This window comes from Phodopus roborovskii, unplaced genomic scaffold (assembly GCF_943737965.1).
Source record: "Phodopus roborovskii unplaced genomic scaffold, PHOROB, whole genome shotgun sequence".
Classification (NCBI taxonomy): Eukaryota; Metazoa; Chordata; class Mammalia; order Rodentia; family Cricetidae; genus Phodopus; species Phodopus roborovskii.
The window spans coordinates 51,546,288-51,566,688 of NW_026126480.1; the positions used below are offsets into that span (position 1 = coordinate 51,546,288).

Genomic DNA, 20,401 nt, shown 5'->3' on the forward strand with positions numbered 1-20,401 from the left:
AAGGCCTTCCTAGCAGGACTGTGGCCCTGTGCATCTTACATCTGATGTCCCAAGGGTTCTTGAAGCCCACAACTTTTCCCTTAACCAGCTGCCACCACCAGCCATTGAATTCAACAAAGGCCAAATCTATGGAGCAGGCAAACCAGGAGCTTCCTGAATCTCACCCACACCTCTACTCTACAGTCCTAGCCAAGCACTCACAGAGTGAGTAGGCTAGGCTACTCACACAGCCAAAAGAGAGCCTTCACATCTCAAGGTTTGTGCACAGACTAGAGGTGGCTACGTTCTTGCATATCCCCAGAGCACCGCGTGTGAAACACTCCTTTTATAACTCAATGGCCTCCACTTGATCTACATCTAGACTCAGGATGCTGTGTTCCCAGGCTTAGCCTCTGTGGGCAGCAGAAACAGGCTCAGTGCAAGCACCACAAAGGAGAGGAGGGTAGTTTCTAGAGTGACTCCCGTGTTCTCTGTCCAGCACCCACTGCAGTGGTGGGACACAGCTCTCCAATGCTAGGGAGATCTCAACTCCTTCCTCGGAAGAACGGACTCTGGGGTTCACCTCAGCTAAAGCTAAGCCAGATGACCAGTACTAAGAAACCTGGAGTATGGGATGGGGTTTTGATCAAGCCAGGCTGGCTGGCTCACCAAAGCAGGCCACATAAGCATCTGCCCAGCTGGCAGGTGGACAGTGGGGACTATATAGAAACAAGTTATATCTCAGCCATAAAAGCTAACCTGGACCCCTGGAAGATGGCAGAGATGGGGACACAGCCTATATCAATGGTGGGAAGCAGTCTGCCAGTGTGGAAAAGTGGTAAGAAGTTGCAGCCATGGGTAACAGACACTTCAGCAAAAATGGCCAGGCCCAGAAGATGAGGGTGGAATATCCCCATTGCCAATGGAGATGAAAGTCAAGCAATTGTCTGACCAATGCCTGAGGACCAGATTCTGGCCCAGGAAGAGGCCCAAGGCAGGATGAGTCTGCAGGCCCAGACACTGGGGTCAGCCATAAAGAGACACAGCGCCTGAGAGACTACATGGGGTCAGCAGACCTAAGGTCTCTCCTATAGTCTTTGTCCCTTTTAAAACTCTTCACACGTGTGAAAGGCTCCAAGGCTATGCAGGGCCTGGCATGGGCCACATTTGAAAGCAGCCTTCATCTGTGGACTGCCAGAATCAATGCTGATCTAGAATTAACTGTCTTCCCAGGCTATCAGAGGGGCTATGGTGGATACTTCCATCATCCCCCAACCCCAGCACACCCACTTCCTCCTCAAGGGAATTTTGGCTCTAACCTGCCTTCTTAGAAAACATTACTTAATACTGGATACTGGATATTGGCACCTCCTGATAAACAACCATTGCCAAGTGGTATTTTGAATGACTTGGTAGTTCTATCACCCTGTGTTCACTAAACAGAGAGTCACCAGACCCCAGAATGGGCAAAGCTTACCTGTAAGGACTCAGGTTTATACGGCAAATGTTCTAGAAGTTAACATCCCCTGTACCTCAATAGGATCCAATGTGGGAGGTGTCTATAGGCACAGTTCTCCATAAGCTTCATCCTGGCCCAGGGCATCCTGCAAAAAAAACAAAAACACAAAAAACAGCGTGGGACAGCTGGGACCTTTTCCCAAGTGCCTGTGACTGCAGGTCTCAGGGAATGGGGTCTCTGTGTTCTGACGACCCTAGACAAAGACCTCAGTTGTCTTACAGCTAAACTGGGTGACAGGGTCATTCTAGAATGAGCTTTTTTTTTTTTTTAAGTTTAATTTTTTTTTCATTTTCCAGGATTCCTGAAGCTTTGGTTTTCATTTATCTAGGACTGGGAATATTCTAGCATGGATAGAATAAATTAAATTTTCCTAAGCAACATGCATACAGAAGTGTGGGGTTTCTGCTACCTTGTCTGGCTCACTAACCACAGTCAACCTTCCAGCCTTGGTGCAGGTTTCTTGCCTTGGAAACTGTTCAGTTACAAAAAGGACCACATTTATGAATGTATATGAGTGTGTGTGTGTGTGTGTGTGTGTGTGTGTGACAGGCCTATAATATCAACCCTCAGAAGACTTGCATAGGAGAAACAAGACAAAAGTTCAGGGCCAGCCTGAGATACACACTGAGATCCTGGCTCAAAATAATAATGGTAATTTCATAATTAACACTATCCATAACAAATCCCATTTATCAGACCTGAAGATGGCAAGTCACAGGTCCTAGGTTGTATACCACTCTCTAGAGGGGAAAGCTGAGATGCTGAGGTCTCCTGCTGTCTTTGTCCATTGTACACACCTCAGGCAGGCGAGGTCTGGGATGTGTGGCGGTGCCCTAGTGGGATGTGTGGAGTGGGGAGAGATGCATGCTTGCTCCCCATGCCACAGCCTGCCCGCTACTCCAGGCACATGAGCATTCCCCTAACTGAGCCCACCTAACCCCCAAAAGTGCCATGAGACTAAACAACTCTAACCATTACTTTATCTTCTAGATAAACCCGAAGAGATAGTCCCAGCCTCCAAGCCCTCCAGGACTGCAGAGAACGTGGCCATAGAATCGAGGGTGGCAACAATCAAGCAGCGGCCCACTAGCCGGTGCTTCCCAGCAGCCTCTGATGTGAATGTGAGTCAGTGGGACTGGGTAGGGTTTGGGCTGGCCTGACTGATGGGCAGGCAGAGGGCTCAGCATGCAAGGGGCAGGCCAATTCAGCAGCTGGCCTTAAAAGCCCTACATAGGTTTAGACCCCATTTCCATGGGTGAGCACTCTGGTCTAGCACAAATCTGCAGTGAGTCAATGTCCAGGCAGAAATGCAACCCACACCACTTCTGCATGCCATCTTGGCCTGGGTTTATCTGCAGCATCCCAAACCTTGAAGGTGTCCCACCATGTGCCAAACCAAGAGACTGTAGGCATAGGGGCTGTGGGAATGCTCCTCAGCCAGTGCCCCTTGCCTGCCGAGAGCCTCACACACTGGTCCTCTGCACAGACACTTGGCACATGCCCTGAGGTGGGCTGACACCATGCTTAGAAGAGAAGCCACTTGGTGCACCGGGCTTCCTTGTACATGGGAGGCTCTGGATGCCGGCTCACGGCCTGTGATGTCTCTATTCCCACCCACCCCTAGTAAAATGCACTCCCAGGAAACAGATGACAAGTTTCTCAGGAGCCAGGTGTAAGTCCTGGACAAAGGTGAGGCCTCTGTACCCCTCAATGCCTCCCTCTGGTTTCTGGTCACCATCACAGTCCAGTGCCAGGTCTGAGCACTAACTGTCCCACCACATAGCTGAGTATTTCCTTTGACTCACTTTCAAATTAGCGTGGTTTAACCCAGGCCTTTTAGATAATAACACCCACCATTGCCATGAACTTAGTAAGGTATGCAATAAAATAGATGCTGAGGCTCATATGTTCACCTCAGCCCTCTTCCCCTCGGAGACCCATAGGTGGCGCCCTAACCTTCAGCATACCTACTCTCCACCCTGATGCTCTCCAACTTGACAGCCACCTGAGGTACATTCATTTGTCCTCCCAGGAGCCAGTATCCAACATCCACAGCCTCAGACTCTGGCATGGAGGCTCAAAAGCCCCGGTGAGCCTGTCAGGGTACACCCACAAACATGTTCCCAGTGAGCCTTAGCGTCTAAACTTTCCCAAGTCCTTCCCTGGGCTGTGCTGTAGGGAGTAACTGGCCAACCATCTCAGACCAGCAGGCAAAACAGCATCAGTGTACCAGCTGTGAGGGCCAGCTGTGAGGGGGTAGAGAGGTGCTCTATGAGAGTCCACCTTCAGGCCACGGCAAGGACAGAGCCTACTTCAATCTGTGACACATTCCAGGGTCACTTGGCAGTTATCTCCAGCGACAGGTCAGGCATCCTACTCATTTGCACAGGTCCTGGCACCTGGCCACCCCCATAGTAGCTGGAAGGGGAAAACAGAATCCAAGCTGAGGACTTGATCAAAGTCACAGTGACATGAGGACACAGGGCATGGCCTAGATCAGACCCTACTGCCTACCACACTGTGCTTTTTCCCATGGGCCAGACATCATGGCCCTATTCTCCAAGAGCTCCTCTGCTGACTGGCCCAGTGAATGTTGTCTCAGCAGAGTATGGTGCCTAGAGCTTGGGATGCTGGCATCAGATGCATAGGAGCTAAATGGAGTGTGGGGAGGGTACGGCCTGAGGAAGCCTTGGTGATCGGTGCCTACTGCTCCCAGAGCTCTCTGTCATTTCTGGTCCTGTCACCATGGGTGGGGCTCCCAGGGATGCACCTCACCTGGCTCTCTGGTTTGCAGTCCGTGTACGAGCGCCAAGGGATTGCAGTAATGACGCCCACGGTCCCTGGGAGCCCGAAAGGCCCATTTCTGGGCCTCCCTCGAGGTACGATGCGAAGGCAGAAATCGATAGGTAAGAAGCGTGACCCCCACCCGAAGACGTTGCCCTTAAGCTTTCAAATGCAGCACTCAGCTCCTCAGGAGTTCTGGGCTCCTGACTCTCGGCCCCACAGTTGCCTTTGCACCTTAACCACTCCCCACCAGGACTGCCTACCAGGCAGCCCCTTGGACATGCTGGGGTATAAAACCTTCCTTTAGGGTGGTTTCTCTAATCTGATGAGAGCAGTTGGGGAGCCAGATGGAGGGTGGGCTGGGCAGGCAGACCCCTCCAGTCAATGTTTCATAGGCTGAGCTCGAGGGACATACTTCTCCGGGTGGCTGGGTCAGGTCTGAACCGCTGTGTGTAAGAAAGCAGCTTGCCTTCCTTGCTAACATCCCATTTCCCTCACTGGCTTGGACAGGGCAAGGTAAACCTAAACCTGACCCCTTGAGACAGGAAAAACCCCAGTGTGGTGATCCTTACCACATGAACTTTGTGGAAGCCAAGGGTACTGCTGGACACAGTGGAACCTTGCCACATGAAGAGAGAGGTATGCAGCCTCCAGCCTTGGCAGGGTACCACCAGGAACATAAGCTCTGCGTGTTCCAGGAGCTCCTCCTGACGATGCTGCCAGAGGCATGGCATGGCAAGGCTGTTTTTAATCGGAGGAGGAGGAGGCAGGAGGCGGCATCTAGGTGGTAATGACCATGGTGGTGTCTGCAGCTTGGGTGGCTCACCCACCCCTGGCACACTCAGGGCCGGGCATAGCTGTACACACACCTTATTGTATTTCTGGATCTTTCTGGTTAATAACAGTTGATTTCCTCCTGTCAGACAGCAGAATCTTTCTATCAGGTCAGTGAATCCCCAGTTTGGAATCTGTAACTTGAATGTATCCTGGTTTACTTTATAAGAGGTATTCTTAAATTATTACTCCTTGGGAAACGTCGCCATTAGGTGACAACTTAACAGTGAATGGTCCACAGAGATCTCCTTCAGCAAGGGACCTCTGAGACACCAAAATTGCCTCCCACAGGAGTATGTTCAATTTGGAATACCCTTATCAAATAGAAGTTCTCATGGAATAAATGACTGTAGTTTGTTCTGGGATTTTTTTTTTTTTTTAATTTCAAGTAATTGATTCTGTTGCCTCTGAAACCCTGCATGCCCTGTATGAGAACCCATCCTTGGTGTCTGCCGCTGTGTGTGCTGCTTCTGTCTCTGTGTTTTAGGCTGTACTGGAGCCTACTGTCACACCAGCTAATACACCCAGAGGAAGTTCAGGTCATGCTGCGGCTTCAGCCACATCCCCACTTGTGGTCACACTTGCATACTTTTGCCTGTCAGGTCTCAGAACATGGTTCTGCTTTTGTGTCAAGTCAGCCAGGCCTGGTTGCCCATGAGAGCCACCCACAACTCCCCAGAGGGTCCTCCTGGCCCACTTCAGAGCTTCTGTGGAGTTGGGCAGCTGGCATGGAGCAGCTAGTGAGCATCCTGCAGCTGCTGTGGACCAAGACTAGGAGAAATCAAGGCTCCCTCCCCTCAGAGGCACAGCCTATGCCAGAATGGCCTTTCTTTCGAGCCAGCCACCTGCTGAGGGCTGAGAAGTTCAACATATACAGAGCCCTCCGTGTGGCCCAGAGGAAGCAGGTGACAAAACTGGTCAATGTTCCCTTGGAGAAGACCACACAAGAGCAGTACCACATCCTCTTAGCACACATGAGTCACCACTAGGCAGACAGCTGCTCTAGCAGGGTGACAGGTCTGCCTGATAACTGGGCAGAAGGGACAGCAGTCTTGACCCTTATGCCATTCACATGGCCTCTCAGAGAGTCAGATGAGAGCTTCAGTCCATTAGGAGCCTTCACCAGGCCTGAAAGGGGCAAAGACAGAAGCTTCCTGCACCAGCACCTATGTGTGCACACATGCAGCCACATCTTTGGGTTCAGGTGGCCAGGGCATGGCCTGAGGGCTGCATACAGCCTATTTTGGATTGTCTCCCTTGCCACCCTTACCTCACTGCAGACACCACAATGTGCCCCAGAGAAAAGCAAATGCACACATGTGTTCACCACACCGAACACCTTTCTCTCTGTTTCTGGCTCCTAGAGGGCGTGTAACTAACTCCAGTGTCCTGGCTGTGCTGTGCTTTCTAACAATTGTCTACTGTCTGAGTTTGTGAGTATGTGGAGATGTAGTGTGTTACACAGTCCTGAGGCATCCAGTAGGCTCTGAGGTTTCTGGGCTTTAAAACGTGTTCTCTGCTTACAGGGATAACAGAGGAAGAGCGGCAGTTTCTGGCTCCCCCGATGCTGAAGTTCACCCGAAGCTTGTCCATGCCGGACACTTCTGAGGACATACCCCCTCCGCCGCAGTCTGTGCCCCCATCTCCCCCTCCACCTTCCCCCACCACGTATAACTGCCCCAAGTCCCCAACTCCAAGAGTCTATGGGACAATTAAGCCTGCATTCAGTCAGAACCCCATCGCCAAGGTGCCCCCAGCCACCAGGTCTGACACTGTGGCCACCATGATGCGGGAAAAGGGGATGTTCTACAGGAGAGAGCTGGACCGATTCTCCCTGGACTCCGAAGACGTCTACAGCCGCAGCCCCACCCCACAGGCTGCCTTCCGCACCAAGCGCGGACAGATGCCTGAGAACCCATACTCAGAGGTGGGGAAGATAGCCAGCAAGGCCGTCTATGTCCCCGCCAAGCCAGCTAGGCGGAAGGGCATGCTGGTGAAGCAGTCCAATGTGGAGGACAGCCCTGAGAAGACATGCTCCATCCCCATCCCAACCATCATTGTCAAGGAACCCTCCACCAGCAGCAGCGGCAAGAGCAGCCAGGGCAGCAGCATGGAGATCGACCCCCAGGCCACGGAGCCCGGCCAGCTGCGGCCGGATGACAGCCTTACTGTCAGCAGCCCCTTTGCTGCAGCCATTGCTGGGGCTGTGCGTGACCGGGAGAAGCGTCTGGAAGCCAGGAGGAATTCCCCAGCCTTCCTCTCCACAGACCTGGGAGATGAGGATGTGGGCCTGGGGCCACCTGCTCCCCGGATACGGCCCTCCAAGTTCCCTGAGGAGGGTGGGTTTGGTGACGAGGATGGAACAGAACAGCCTCTATCACCTACCCCTGGAACAGCACCCAGGGAGCTGGAGAACCACTTCCTAGGTAGTGGAGAGACTGTTACTCAGGGGGAGACCGGGGGACCCCTGAGTTCCATATCTAAAGCCAAGGGGCCTGAGAGTGGCCCAGCAGCTCCTCTCAAGAGTGGCAGCACAGCCAGCCCTGAGAATTACGTGCACCCACTCACAGGGCGACTGCTCGACCCCAGTTCCCCCCTGGCCCTGGCACTCTCTGCCAGGGATCGAGCCATGCAGGAGTCCCAGCAGGGACACAAGGGGGAAGCCCCCAAGGCTGACCTCAACAAGCCTCTCTACATTGATACCAAAATGCGTCCCAGTGTGGAGTCCGGCTTCCCTCCGGTCACCAGGCAGAACACCCGGGGTCCCCTGCGACGGCAAGAGACAGAGAACAAGTACGAGACAGACCTGAGCAAGGACCGGAGGGGTGATGACAAGAAGAACATGCTGATCAACATCGTGGACACAGCCCAGCAGAAGTCAGCCGGTCTGCTGATGGTGCACACGGTGGACGTGCCCACGGCAGGGCCGCCCCTGGAGGAAGAGGAGGACAGAGAGGACATGGATATAAAGCCAGACCACTCACCCTCCACAGTGCCAGACGGCGTTCCCAAAACCGAAGGTGCTTTACAGATCTCCGCTGCCCCGGAGCCCGCAGCTGCGCCCGGCAGGACCATTGTGGCAGCGGGCTCCGTGGAAGAGGCGGTGATTCTGCCATTCCGCATCCCCCCTCCCCCTCTGGCGTCCGTGGACTTGGATGAGGACTTTCTTTTCACAGAACCATTGCCTCCTCCCCTGGAATTCGCAAATAGTTTTGATATCCCTGATGACCGTGCAGCTTCAGTTCCCGCCCTTGCTGACTTGGTCAAACAGAAGAAAAATGACACCCCTCAGCCCCCTTCGTTGAACTCCAGCCAACCAGCCAACTCTGCAGACAGTAAGAAGCCGACAGGCATTTCAAACTGTCTGCCCTCCTCATTCCTGCCACCCCCTGAAAGCTTTGACGCCGTCACCGACTCCGGGATCGAGGAGGTGGACAGCCGGAGTAGCAGCGACCACCATCTCGAGACAACCAGCACCATCTCCACAGTGTCCAGCATCTCCACGCTGTCCTCAGAGGGCGGGGAGAGCATGGATACCTGTACAGTCTATGCAGACGGGCAAGCCTTTGTGGTTGACAAGCCCCCAGTACCTCCAAAGCCAAAAATGAAGCCCATTGTTCACAAAAGCAATGCACTTTACCAAGACACGCTCCCGGAAGAGGACACAGATGGCTTTGTGATCCCCCCACCTGCACCCCCACCCCCACCGGGCAGTGCCCAGGCCAGTATGGCGAAAGTCATCCAGCCAAGGACCTCCAAGTTGTGGGGTGATGTCCCAGAGGTCAAAAGCCCAATTCTCTCAGGCCCAAAGGCAAATGTCATTAGTGAGCTAAACTCCATTCTGCAACAGATGAACAGGGGGAAATCGGTCAAGCCCGGGGAAGGGCTGGAACTGCCGGTGGGAGCTAAATCGGCCAACCTCGCTCCAAGGTAAGTTCACAGTCAGAGTCAGCTTGGTGATGTGTGGCCCAGCACTGGCCAAGCAAAACCACTGGGAAGCCACCAATGCAATCAAGAAGAGGGGACCTGCATGGCCTCTGTCACACCTGTTAGGCTGTAACCATGTTATCGCCATCCTATCACCGGATTACGGCAGAGCCAAGACCATGGTTGCCATGCAGCCTGTGACACACACTCCTAAAAAGACACGTAAAGAAACTAGGTTGCACTGGGCCAGGCCCTTGGTCACTTCCAGAAGGATGCTTATGTCTCTGTTCAGTTCCATCCAGCCTTTTGCCAGGGCTACCTCAAAAAGCAGGCAGAGCATCATTAAAACCCAAACTGGTGAACAAAGGTGGTCAGAGGGCGGGTGGTATAGCTAGGCGTCTGTGTCATTCCTTCTTCCTCAATCACTAGGAAGTTTGAGGATTGGGGAGGAGCTGGGTCGTTTGCTCAGGAAAAACACCTGCCTCATGGCTGCATCACCCTACCCAGGGCGGCATCCCAAAGGAATCCTGCCAGTTGGGCCCAATAGGGCTGTTTTCGGCATCATTTAGAGTTTAACAAGCTAACTGCATTAGGATGGGAGTAGAATAAACTCATTCTTTCTAAGCCCAACCAGAAGGCTCTAGAACAGCCCCTTGACTGTGTGGCTTTGGGGTGGTACTCGGGCAGCCTTTTGGGATCTACCCTCTCTTGTGGCTTTCTCTTTTGTTATTGTTGTTGTTGTTGTTGTTGTTTTTGTTCCTGACGTACATGCATGATGTTTTTCCATGTCCATGTGCTTCTCAGCTTCTCTGACTGATGGCTGAGCTCGGGTTTCATCGTTTTGACTAATGAAGTCTTTCTTTATTCTCCCGCTGGGCAGGCATCTGATTCAAAGAACCGAGCCCATTAGTCAGGGACATCACACTGCATTTGAATCTTGAGGTTTAGGCTGTGAGCCACAATTCTCCCTCTTACCTTTCAGCATAATTGTAATGAATGACTTGCACAGCAGCTTTACTACTCTGAGAGATACTGATTGGTCGATGTTATTAAGAAGTGTGTGGATGCCACCGCCCATTAGCAGGACACCCGCTAAGGCTGGTGTGCAAAAGCATACTTCCATGGCTCCCTGCTAGCTAGGGGACATCTGAAGAAACCCCTCACTTCTGGTGGATTAACTACATACATACCTGCAATTTTTATACATATGCGGAAGTCTCGAGGCAACTTTAAAATGTGTTTCACCCTTTCTGCTATATAGTCACACAGTCCTTTATGGTACACCCTCTTGTGAAATATTTGCAAGCCCTTAGGGTGGTGTTTAAGACTGGACAGCAGGGTCCTTGGTGTTAGGCCCATTCTTCAGAGAAGCTAAGCAGGAGCCATGTACATGGTAACCACAAACAGAGACTTGCAGCCTCTCTTGTCTCCCCGTTAGGGCCATCTTTGGCAGGAGAGAAGCTGAGAGGAAATGAATTCAGGACTGCAGAGCTCACTGTCCAGCTGGGGCAGGCTTCCATATCAGGATCCCTAAGCTCATCTACTGTCCTTATTTGTGGGGGCCTTCTGAATGGCAGCAGATGGTTCCCTGTCTTTTTTTGTCTCTGTTTAGACAATGTCCAGTGGCTCCTAGTGGAGGGTAATCCTAGTGGAAGGAGACTTATCCTCCACTGGGAGCAAGGATTCCTGGATGCCAGATAGAGGGGTAGAGGAGCTCAGAGCACAATCCCAGCGGGTAGAACTGCCACCACCCAGACAGTTTTGTTCATGGCCCAAGTCACTCACAGCAAGGACTTTAGCCAACACCTACCCAGCACCTCTGAACACCAAGCATTCTGTGGCACAGGTTCCAGCAGAGAGGCAGAAACTGGCAATCAGAGCCATGAAGCCCAGAGTCAAGGGACTCTGTGGGAAAGTTCTACTCCTAAGCTGAGACTGGGGATTGGCTCCAGAGACAGAGCCCACCCTCTAAAGACTGTCCATAAGACTAGACTGAGCTCCCAGGAAGACAGGTGTGGCCATTGGACCTGGGACCCCCCTGCCGCTGAGGGGGAGAGATGACAGTTGCAGACCCCAAGTGGTAGAAGAAACACACATCTCCAACCCTCCTTTTCAAATCTAAGGGTTGCACCATGGGCACAGGGTCCTGTGATGCCAGCTGCAATGGCAAGACACAGAGGACCACAGGCTGTGGTGGCAGTTCATGGAACCATGGATGGATGCATCCCATGTGGCAGTTAGGTGCTCTGCCTCTGCATCACGGCTGGGCCCAAGATGACAACTGGTGGTTCACTCAGCACAGACATCTTGCCACCACTTGTAAATTCTTCTGGAAGTTGAGAGTCCTGGATGACCCTGAGGAAAATGAGTTTCAAAATCCCAAGGAGGGAATTATTACTCGGGAAAAAGGAAATGAAGGGTTCGAGGGAACACTGAAAACAGGTCATAGTCTATGAAGTGACACACACTAAGGCGGAGAGACCCTGACTTGGCTCACCCAGGAAGGGTCTGCTCTCACAGTAGCTCCTCAATGGTTCAACCATGTGGGCAAGAGCTTTGCTGAACTCACTTAGCCTTTGAAATATGCTCCTTTGGCTGCTGGAGTCTCTTGCCAGCTCTGAGGAACTCATCTTATGTTAGCACCAGGACAGGGTCCAGGGAGGAGAGAGAGTTAGATGGCCTGTCAGTTGCTTCCTTTGGGTGTAAAGGGGTCTAATTTTAATATATAATCAGGGTTTCTATACTGACCCCAAAATCAGGGCAGTGTGGAATTTAGTCACATTTTAATTATAAATAAGTTGAAAGGGAATCCCAGTCTGGGGATTTCCTTTATCAGAGACCACCCCTCCTGGGCCCAACCTGAAAACACCATGGAGAAAAGCCATGGGATAATTCTGGCCACAGGCCTGATGCTGAAGTGATCTCATTGTTAGAGTCAGACAAAAATGAAGGAAGGAAGCTGATGGGTGGGGTCTGCATCTAAAATCACTGCCTCTCCCCACTGCCCACAGGCTTCCCCTGTACTGGCTGTCCCCACCCCCACCCCCGTATGGAGCCCACTGCTCAGCAGTTCTGCCCTCCCCCAAGAGCCCAGAACTCAGAGGATATGGCTATGTTGGTGTCTGCTTAGCCCCTGTGGGATAGATATAAAAAGTCATCATGGGTGACCCTGAAATGTCCTCCAATTAGACAAGGCTTTTGACTTTCAGAAGCCGTCTGTCATCTACTGATGCATCTGGCCCACAGTGGAGGTAGCAGGCCCAAGTGACATCTTGCTACTTCATGGATCCAAGCAGAGCACTCAGTTATCCTGGTTAAAGCTGCATGGGACCAGTGCTCAGCCATGGTAGTGAGTTCACTAAGCCGCTACCAACCACTGTCTATAGCCCAGGACCCGACCCAAGAAAGAGACAAGAGACATCACCACAGAAGATACCATGGCCTTCCACAACTGGCCACTGTCATTCACCCAGCCAGTCTCTGTTGATGGTCCATGGTTCCAGGCACCATGTGGTGCTAAGATTTTGTCACCTGAGAAAAGCATATGCCATTGAGAAAGCATGGCCACTGTTCCCTTGGGGAGTGCCAGTTCTTGAGGTGACAAATGGAAATTACTAAGCAAGACAGGACAGCGTGTGACAAGTGGCACAGAGGGAAAAGGATACTCCTTCAGGTGAGAGTGGCCCCGTGCACAGAGAAGTTGGCACTCCGAGGAAGTGACTGTCAGTGGCCTGTGATACACAGAGGAATCCGCTGTATACAAACCAGAAGCACAGCATCCTGAACATGGCAGTGGAGAGTGTGAAGCTTGACCGGAAGGGACTCTGCATGCCAGCAAGTCAGAACCAGGCCACGTGGCAAGGGATAAATAGGCTATGGAGACACAGGATTGGATCCAAGGGGGTAGAAACCGTGCACAGACTTACCATGGCTTACCCGGACTGGACTCCAGTTTCCTTGACATTCCCAAGGCTGCCTGTGACATGCAGAGGATGCTTTGAGGTGCTGGAGAGGAGAGGGTGCCTTGGAGAAGCTGAAGAACTAGACCAGGCTGCCTGTCTATAAGCACTGACCCAGGTCAAGCTGGCTGTGACCTGAGAAACAGGAGCATCCTCTCTTGGCTCTGCTGAGCTAACTAACAGCCACCAGGCATCACTTAGAAAGCAGGATGAAACATGTTCTCTTCCGGCATTCGTGGACAAACTCAGCTTGTGTTCATTCTCCGCAGAGCATGGGGTAGTGAATGCTTGGGGGAATCCCTATGGCTCCTTCTAAGGGTGTGATGAACACTTCACTGCCAGCACTTTGGCCTTCACCTTGCTGAAGCACACAGGGGCTTGGGCGGGGGGAGGTAAAAGTCCAGGTCCCTAAGACCACTGGGAAGGCAGTGTTCTGGGTGCTTGTGGGGCTTTACTCAACCCCTGCTGACCTCTCAGGTTCCTGAACTGCAGCATCTCCTATCCCTGGCCAGTGTCCCCTGGCTCTCAGCTGGCTTGCCCATATGTCTCTCAGTTCTGAAACTAATCAATATGGATCGTTGAACTACTGTGACCAGCTGGTCCCAGAGCACAGGTTTCCGTCCCATGGCATCTCAAGCTGTCTGCACTGTCAGGCAGCTTCTGTATCTCAATCACCAACCCAAACCAGCAGGTGATGGCACTGCCAAGGGGCGGTGCTCAGGAGCTGGCACTTCTTGCCATAGTCTGCGTGTGTTGAGGTGATTACTCTGGCAGAGTGCCCTCTTTTGATCATCAAATAGCAGGTTTCCTTTTTAGAAAGTATTTATGTTTGCCTGCTTGTGTATATGTGCACTGCGCACATGTAGTGGAGTCCAGGAAAAGGTGTTGGATCCTCTGGAACTGGAATTACTGATGGTTGAACCAATGGGTGGGGGTTGGGTCTGATAATGGAATCTGGGTCCTCAAAAGAGCAGCCAGGGCTCTAAACTACTGAGCCATCTCTCCAACCCTCTCGGGTCTTCTCTCTTGGTCTCTCTTTGACAAGAACCTATAATGGGTAGACAGTTCCTCCTGGCAGTAGGCACCTTCCCGACCTAGCAACTTTAGCTAGTGACAGTGATGCTGAGCCTGAGGCTGCTTCCTCCGCAGGAAAGCAAGCACGGTGTCCCACAGCTGTTCCTTCAGCTGTTACACCCTGGGACCTGGAGAGCAGAGCCCTCACAGTCCTCTGAGTCCATGATGACTTCAGGATCCCAGGATCAGCAGTGCTGAGGGGTCCCAGCTTCTGAGACGTGGGCAAACATTACAACAGTCCCAGAGAGAAATGGGGTGGTGCTCCTACAAAGTCTGGAAAGGCAGAGTGACAGAGTGACTTTGTAAGAAAGCAGTCTGGTGCCTGATATGGTTCTATATGCTTGTAATACCAGTACTAGGGAGGCAGAGGCAGGGGGATTGCTACAAGTTCTAAACCAACCTGGGTTGACAGTGAGACTCCATCTCAAGTCACCAAAAAAGGGGCAGAGAAGATGGAGGAAAGGAAGGGGAGGCAACAAGTGTTTTAGAGGGAAATGCCTCATACAGAGGCGAGCCGGAGGCTGAGGGTCCATGCCCAAAGGACCCTGAACCCTAACACTGGTATTGGCCCACGAGGAGCCTCTGGTGCACACTCCTGCTCAGATCCGAGCTGAATCGGCAACCACAGTGTGAGTCTTGTTGCCCATTTGCCTCCCCAGCTCATCAGTTCTTGCCAGGGAAGACAGGTGAAGCTTGTCCGCCAGCAGCTGGATTTGCTTTTGGGCTGGTTTTGTTTTTAATTCTCGCATTTTTTAAAAATGAATTTGATTTAAAAAGCAGGCGAGAGATGATCCTCCCAGAGGCGGGTGTTTGTGAGTGTGTATCTATTCTAAATCAGGGTAAAGACTTCTGTATATGCTGCCCAGCAGCCCAGCCGTTGCCTAGCAACATAATGATCTGCGCAAGCAGGAGGATCCAATGAGTCATGACAGAGTGATTCACCAGGAAGGAGGCAGGCTACCCAGAAGGCTCAGAGCAGGCCGCCAGGCTAGCCATCATTCCCAGTCCAACTCTACCCGGCAGTCACTGTATTGGGTGGAGCACTTATAGGCCCCAACCAGGTGGCCAGGGCTATATCCTTGTTGTTAGCTGTTGGGCTGACCGCCACATTGTGGTGTAAACTTGAGGCAAAGACCTAGCCTGGGTAGGTTGGTCTGGTTCACCGGGAACGTTGATTCGTTCTTTCCAAGACCAAGACCAAGTTAGAGAAATAGCTGTGCACCTCTTGCCAAAGAGTCTCCCTTCCTTGAGTGTTTCATGGTACATCTCATGCCAGAGAAGGCATGGGGCCTGCTGGTGTTAAGTGGTAGGCCTGAGCCACTGGGCTGCCTGCCAGGAGGTTTCTGAGATGGAGCATTCAGCCAGGGTCCCACCTACCTTGTTTTCACCCCTGAGGAGCCTGCTGCCTCTCCTTGCCTTCCAGTCAGTTCTACAGTGTCATCTCAACCACTCCCTATGTCGTTTCCCTTTGCTCCCATGGTGCTGTGTGCAGAAGAGGGTCATGCTGAGCAGAAGTAAGTGCAGCCTGCTGAGTGTTCCCTGTGTGCCACTGTTCCTGTTCCTACCCATTTCCCAGCAGCAGCTGCTGCTGAGTCTGTTCCTGGCCAAAGCAAGCCCAGCCCAGCCCAGGGCACTGGGTTAAAGATACTGCTGAACAGTGTCCAGGCATCTGCTGGCCCTTGGGGGACTGACATGCCAACCACATGGTTCCAAACCAAGGGGCAGGCCAGTGCTGGGCACAGAATTACACAGTACCTCCCAAAGCCTCCCTGCCTTACTCGTTCTCAAGAGCTCCTATAGGACACTCTCCTGCCTCCCTCTCCCTCCTAAGGTCCTTACCTGAGAGAGCCTCACGTCTGTATAGGGAAGTGCCATATGCTGGAAATGACACACACACACACACACACACACACACACACACACATTGCAAAGAGACCTGAGCCATGTGATGCTTGCATAAGCTGGACCTGGAGTGGCTCACACTACAACCTGAAAATCGGAGGGGGACATGGCAGATTCCATAGACCCTTACCATGCCCCTGGCCCACCTCTCCATGGGTACCTAAAACTGAAAGCTCAGGGTCCCCTGAAAGTTGCAAGGCCCAGATGGGCTTCAGGGTCTTCACCCCATGGACTGTGTCAGGCCCACTGGGACGACCTGTCTACAGGTACAACCGGTCACCAGGCTGTGTGAGCAAACTTTGGTGGGGGAGCACTCTGGGGCCTGCTCCACATGTACCTCCAGCTCCCAGAAGCCATTGCTGAAGATCTGATGCTCTGGGACATCAGTCCACACATCCACAGCAGAGTCATGGCCCATGGAACCGACACCTTTCTCCCTCTGTAATATCCTATATTTGAGATTGTCACTACTAACCCTAGCAGGGGTGTTTCCCAGGACAAAGAGGGGCCTGGGTGACCAGCTAGTGGCTTCACACAGACACACAGCTAGCAAAGAAAACAGTGCCCAAGGGTAAGGGAGGCAGAGTGAGGTTCGGGGACCATGGTAGGTCGCCTCAGACTCTCACCCCTCTCTTATGTTCTGAGGAGGTCCTGGTCAGTTAGCCTCTCTGAGCCCTGTAGGGGGCTTCAGTAAGAGGCCCCCAAAGTTCAGTGTACCGACACTAGAAGGAGTTTAGCTCCAGCAGAAACTGTGATATCACACCCGGAAGCCCCACCCTGACAATTATAACGTGGACTTGGGAGCCCTCAATTCCTACCTGTTTCCACAGGACATGTAGGTGTGTGGGCTAAACTCTGAGCCACATCAGTCTAGGTTGTGCCTGTGGCAGAATGGACCTTTCCAGAAATGAGAGGGGTGTGGAGTGTCCACAAGCCCAGGTCATGAGATGCATCTGTTTTCACCTTGATGGTATCTGTAGTCCCAAGGGTTCAGTTTGGAGACAGCAGGGCAAGAAGCAGGCCTTGGAGGGAGGCTTCACCTTTCTGGGTGTGTGGCCAGAAAGTTTTTAGGGGGGCTGCCCAACTTGTCTAGGGAACACATTTCATAAAGCAACCACTTCCAGATAGGTGAATGAGGACAAGAACTCCCTGGGCACACAGTAGGACCTCATCCCAATGGAAGTCATATACCCCTGGGCCTGAGGAGGTAGGCTCTGGGAGAGTTGAGCCTGCCCCTCCGTTCTGAGGACCTCATTCACCCAGGGCAAGAAGTACACCTATGGCTACCATTGGGAAAAAGTCTTCCCCTGGAGGGAGTGCAACAGCATACCCCGAGGCCTGCAAGGAAACTGTGGGAGGGGGGTGTCCTTGGGAAGCAGACCCCCTGCAGAACATATCACAGGACACACTATCAGCACCCAAGAAAATTTCTTCCAACCCCACATGTCTGCGTGGCCCTTCTAAAGCAGTGGAAGTTCAAAACCCAAGGACTTTAACCCATAAGCAGAGCCCTGGCAGGTTGCTGGGTCCTCTGAAGGTGTACATTGCTCATTCTGGCCTGCACAGGGGGTCCCTCCAGGTTCCTCCCGGCCTGGCCCAGGTGAGTGGCTGGCTTGCTGTGATGCTGTCCCTCCTGCTCCACCCATACCCTTCTGACTGGCATGGCAGTCAGCGTCACTGCCAGTGCAGACCCTCTGCCGTGGTGTGGGTGCCTCCCCCTCCCTTCCTACAACCCTCAATGACCTGGAAGTGACGTTCTTCTCTGTCATTGCTGTTTCAGAAGCCCGGAGGTCATGAGCACAGTCTCAGGAACACGGAGCACGACGGTCACCTTCACTGTCCGCCCTGGCACCTCCCAGCCCATCACCCTGCAGAACCGGCCCCCTGACTATGAAAGCAGGACCTCAGGACCCAGACGTGCCCCAAGCCCTGTGGTCTCACCAACAGAGTTGAACAAAGAGATTCTACCCACCCCTCCGTCTGCTGCCGCAGCCTCTCCCTCCCCCACACTCTCAGATGTCTTTAGCCTTCCGAGCCAGTCCCCTGCAGGGGAACTCTTTGGCTTGAACCCAGCAGGACGCAGCAGGTCACCATCTCCTTCAATACTGCAACAGCCAATCTCAAATAAGCCTTTTACAACTAAGCCTGTCCACCTGTGGACGAAACCAGATGTGGCAGACTGGCTGGAAAGTCTGAACTTGGGTGAACATAAGGAGACCTTCATGGACAATGAGATTGACGGCAGCCACCTGCCAAACCTCCAGAAGGAAGACTTGATAGATCTGGGGGTGACTCGAGTTGGGCATAGGATGAACATAGAAAGGGCTTTGAAACAGCTGCTGGACAGATAAGGGTGGCTGCCCTGGGCCTTCACAGACTCCTTTGTTATAAGTAGAGATGGGCTTTTGTTGAAATGTGTGGTGGCCAAGCAGAGGCTAAGAGCACCTCTCAGTCCATGGGTTTGTCTCTGGGTGCCCAAAGAAGTGCTGTGGGTGTCCTTGGTGTGGCCAAACCAGGGCCCCAAAACCCAGCTCTCCATGCAGATTTCTTGGGCGGCTTCCAAAGGGATGGTAAGGGGGTTTTCTGTCATGGTCCCAAAGGCTCCCATCGATGGCATGTGGGACCCTCTCCTCCTGTGGCAGGTACCAGTGTACTCCAGATACCTCCTGAGGCCTCCCTCATCTGCCTTCTGGGCAGCTCTCACCATCCAGCCCCAGAACACAGCCTTCTTCAGGCCTGTGGCCTCTGGGTGGGCTCACTGGCTCTTGTCCCTCCCCTGTGTTTGGCTCTCAGTGAGCAGCTCCAGGTGGAGCCCTGCCTGAGCCAGACGGTAGAGAAATGCCGTCCCATCCGCCTCTTTGTCCGACTCCTGTGCATCTGAGCTTCTTTGGCCCCAAGGTCCTTGGCAGTGGTGGCTGTGTGGACAGGATCGTGCCCAGCTTGCTTAACTTGCTTTCTTTATTTCTGCAAACCGGTTAGCATTTAATTCCAGGGTGGCCAAACCGAAGTCACACGGAGTTAGTCAAAGCACAAAGTCACGATCCTGAGGAGGAGGGAGGCCTGGCCGCAGAGCCAACCAGTGTGTGGCTGTCCAAGCCCACAGCCTCCTCCAGGACAAGAGCAGGTGTCTGCCCGGAGCAGCATCTATCCAGGAGGGAAAGGCGGGGGCTCTCGAATTTACTTTAATTGGATGTCTGTTGAGCTCCACAGAGGTCTGACAAGGACAAGAAGACCCAAGGCTTGTGGTAAGCATGGCTGTCCAGGGAAGCTGTGGTCCTCCCTGGGAGAGGATGGGATACCATGCCTTCCATCCACACCAGGCCATGGGTGAGCATCCTGCTGAGGGAGCCCTTTGGCTCTCAGAGGCCAAAAAAAGGTGGAACTCAGGGGCCTTTCTCCCTTCTCTCAGATAGCGGGAATCCCACCAGCTTGTCTTAACTGTAAGTCTGGGTCTCAGAGAAGCCCGTGGTCAGGACCTGGTGGACAGAAAGTGGGGCACAGGCTGTGGCAAAGTGTAGGTGTGTGTGGAAAGGAAGGCAGGGAGCATCCTGGACCAAGCCTCACCTCAGGCCCCACTGCCTGAGCCTGCCCTTCTTGTCCCCAGATCTCTCCCTCCTGAAACAATACCTCTAATGTCCCAGGGAGGTCACCGACTGCACACAGCCACCATACAGCCAACTAGGCTCCCAAATCCCCCTCTCCCCCGCACTCAGAGGAGACGTGAATGTCAGGTTACGGTTTTATTATTTCAGAACTAGCCCAGCCCATCTCTAATTATAAAACATAATTCTTTTTTTTTTTTCTTCACTTACTCTCACAACCACATGTCTGATGAGGCCTGGAACAGCTCTAGAATGAACACATACAATTTAACTTTTTTTTAAAAAATCTCTTTCTTTACTGCAAGTTTAAATATGTGTACAGATAGTTCATAAGCACAATATTTTAAGAAAAAAGTGGCTGGTCTACTGGGCAGCCTCTGTGCCACCTAGTGCTGGAAAGCTAAAAAAGAAAGAGGTTTGTGGTTTAATAACACCATTTCCTTGGGACAATCACACAAACAACGTTCTAAAACTCATCCTTCCCTGAACACATTGGAACCTGCAACATTGGGTCATTTTCCTGTCTTGCCACAGCTTCATCACTGAAGGGCAATTATTTCTTCAAAAAGGATTAGAATTCACAATGTGGCCATTTCTCAAGAAACAATGCACACACATGCACACTTACACACACACACACACACACACACACACACACACACGCATTCACGCACACACCACCCTCAAGAATATACGCACCACACCCCTTGAGACCAAGACTTCAAATCTTACTCTGTTCCCAAAACCCTTTGCAGGTCAACCCCAATTTGTGAATGATCCAATCAACTGGTACCAGGTGACTGTTGAGCACCTTGCTCTGG

At 52.5% G+C, this 20,401-nt stretch overlaps 1 protein-coding gene across 1 annotated transcript in view; it reads left to right on the plus strand.

Annotated features, from left to right (window-relative positions):
• Shank2 (SH3 and multiple ankyrin repeat domains 2) overlaps nucleotides 1-19,779 on the plus strand; it is a 420,233-nt gene extending 400,454 nt beyond the window's left edge. The window contains exons 20-24 of the mRNA XM_051193484.1: nucleotides 2,489-2,619; nucleotides 4,293-4,404; nucleotides 5,206-5,226; nucleotides 6,643-9,046; nucleotides 17,759-19,779. Coding sequence (XP_051049441.1) covers nucleotides 2,489-2,619; nucleotides 4,293-4,404; nucleotides 5,206-5,226; nucleotides 6,643-9,046; nucleotides 17,759-18,329 — 3,239 coding nt within the window. The 3' untranslated portion in view covers nucleotides 18,330-19,779. The remainder of the gene's footprint in view (nucleotides 1-2,488; nucleotides 2,620-4,292; nucleotides 4,405-5,205; nucleotides 5,227-6,642; nucleotides 9,047-17,758) is intronic.
• Nucleotides 19,780-20,401: the final 622 nt, after the last annotated feature.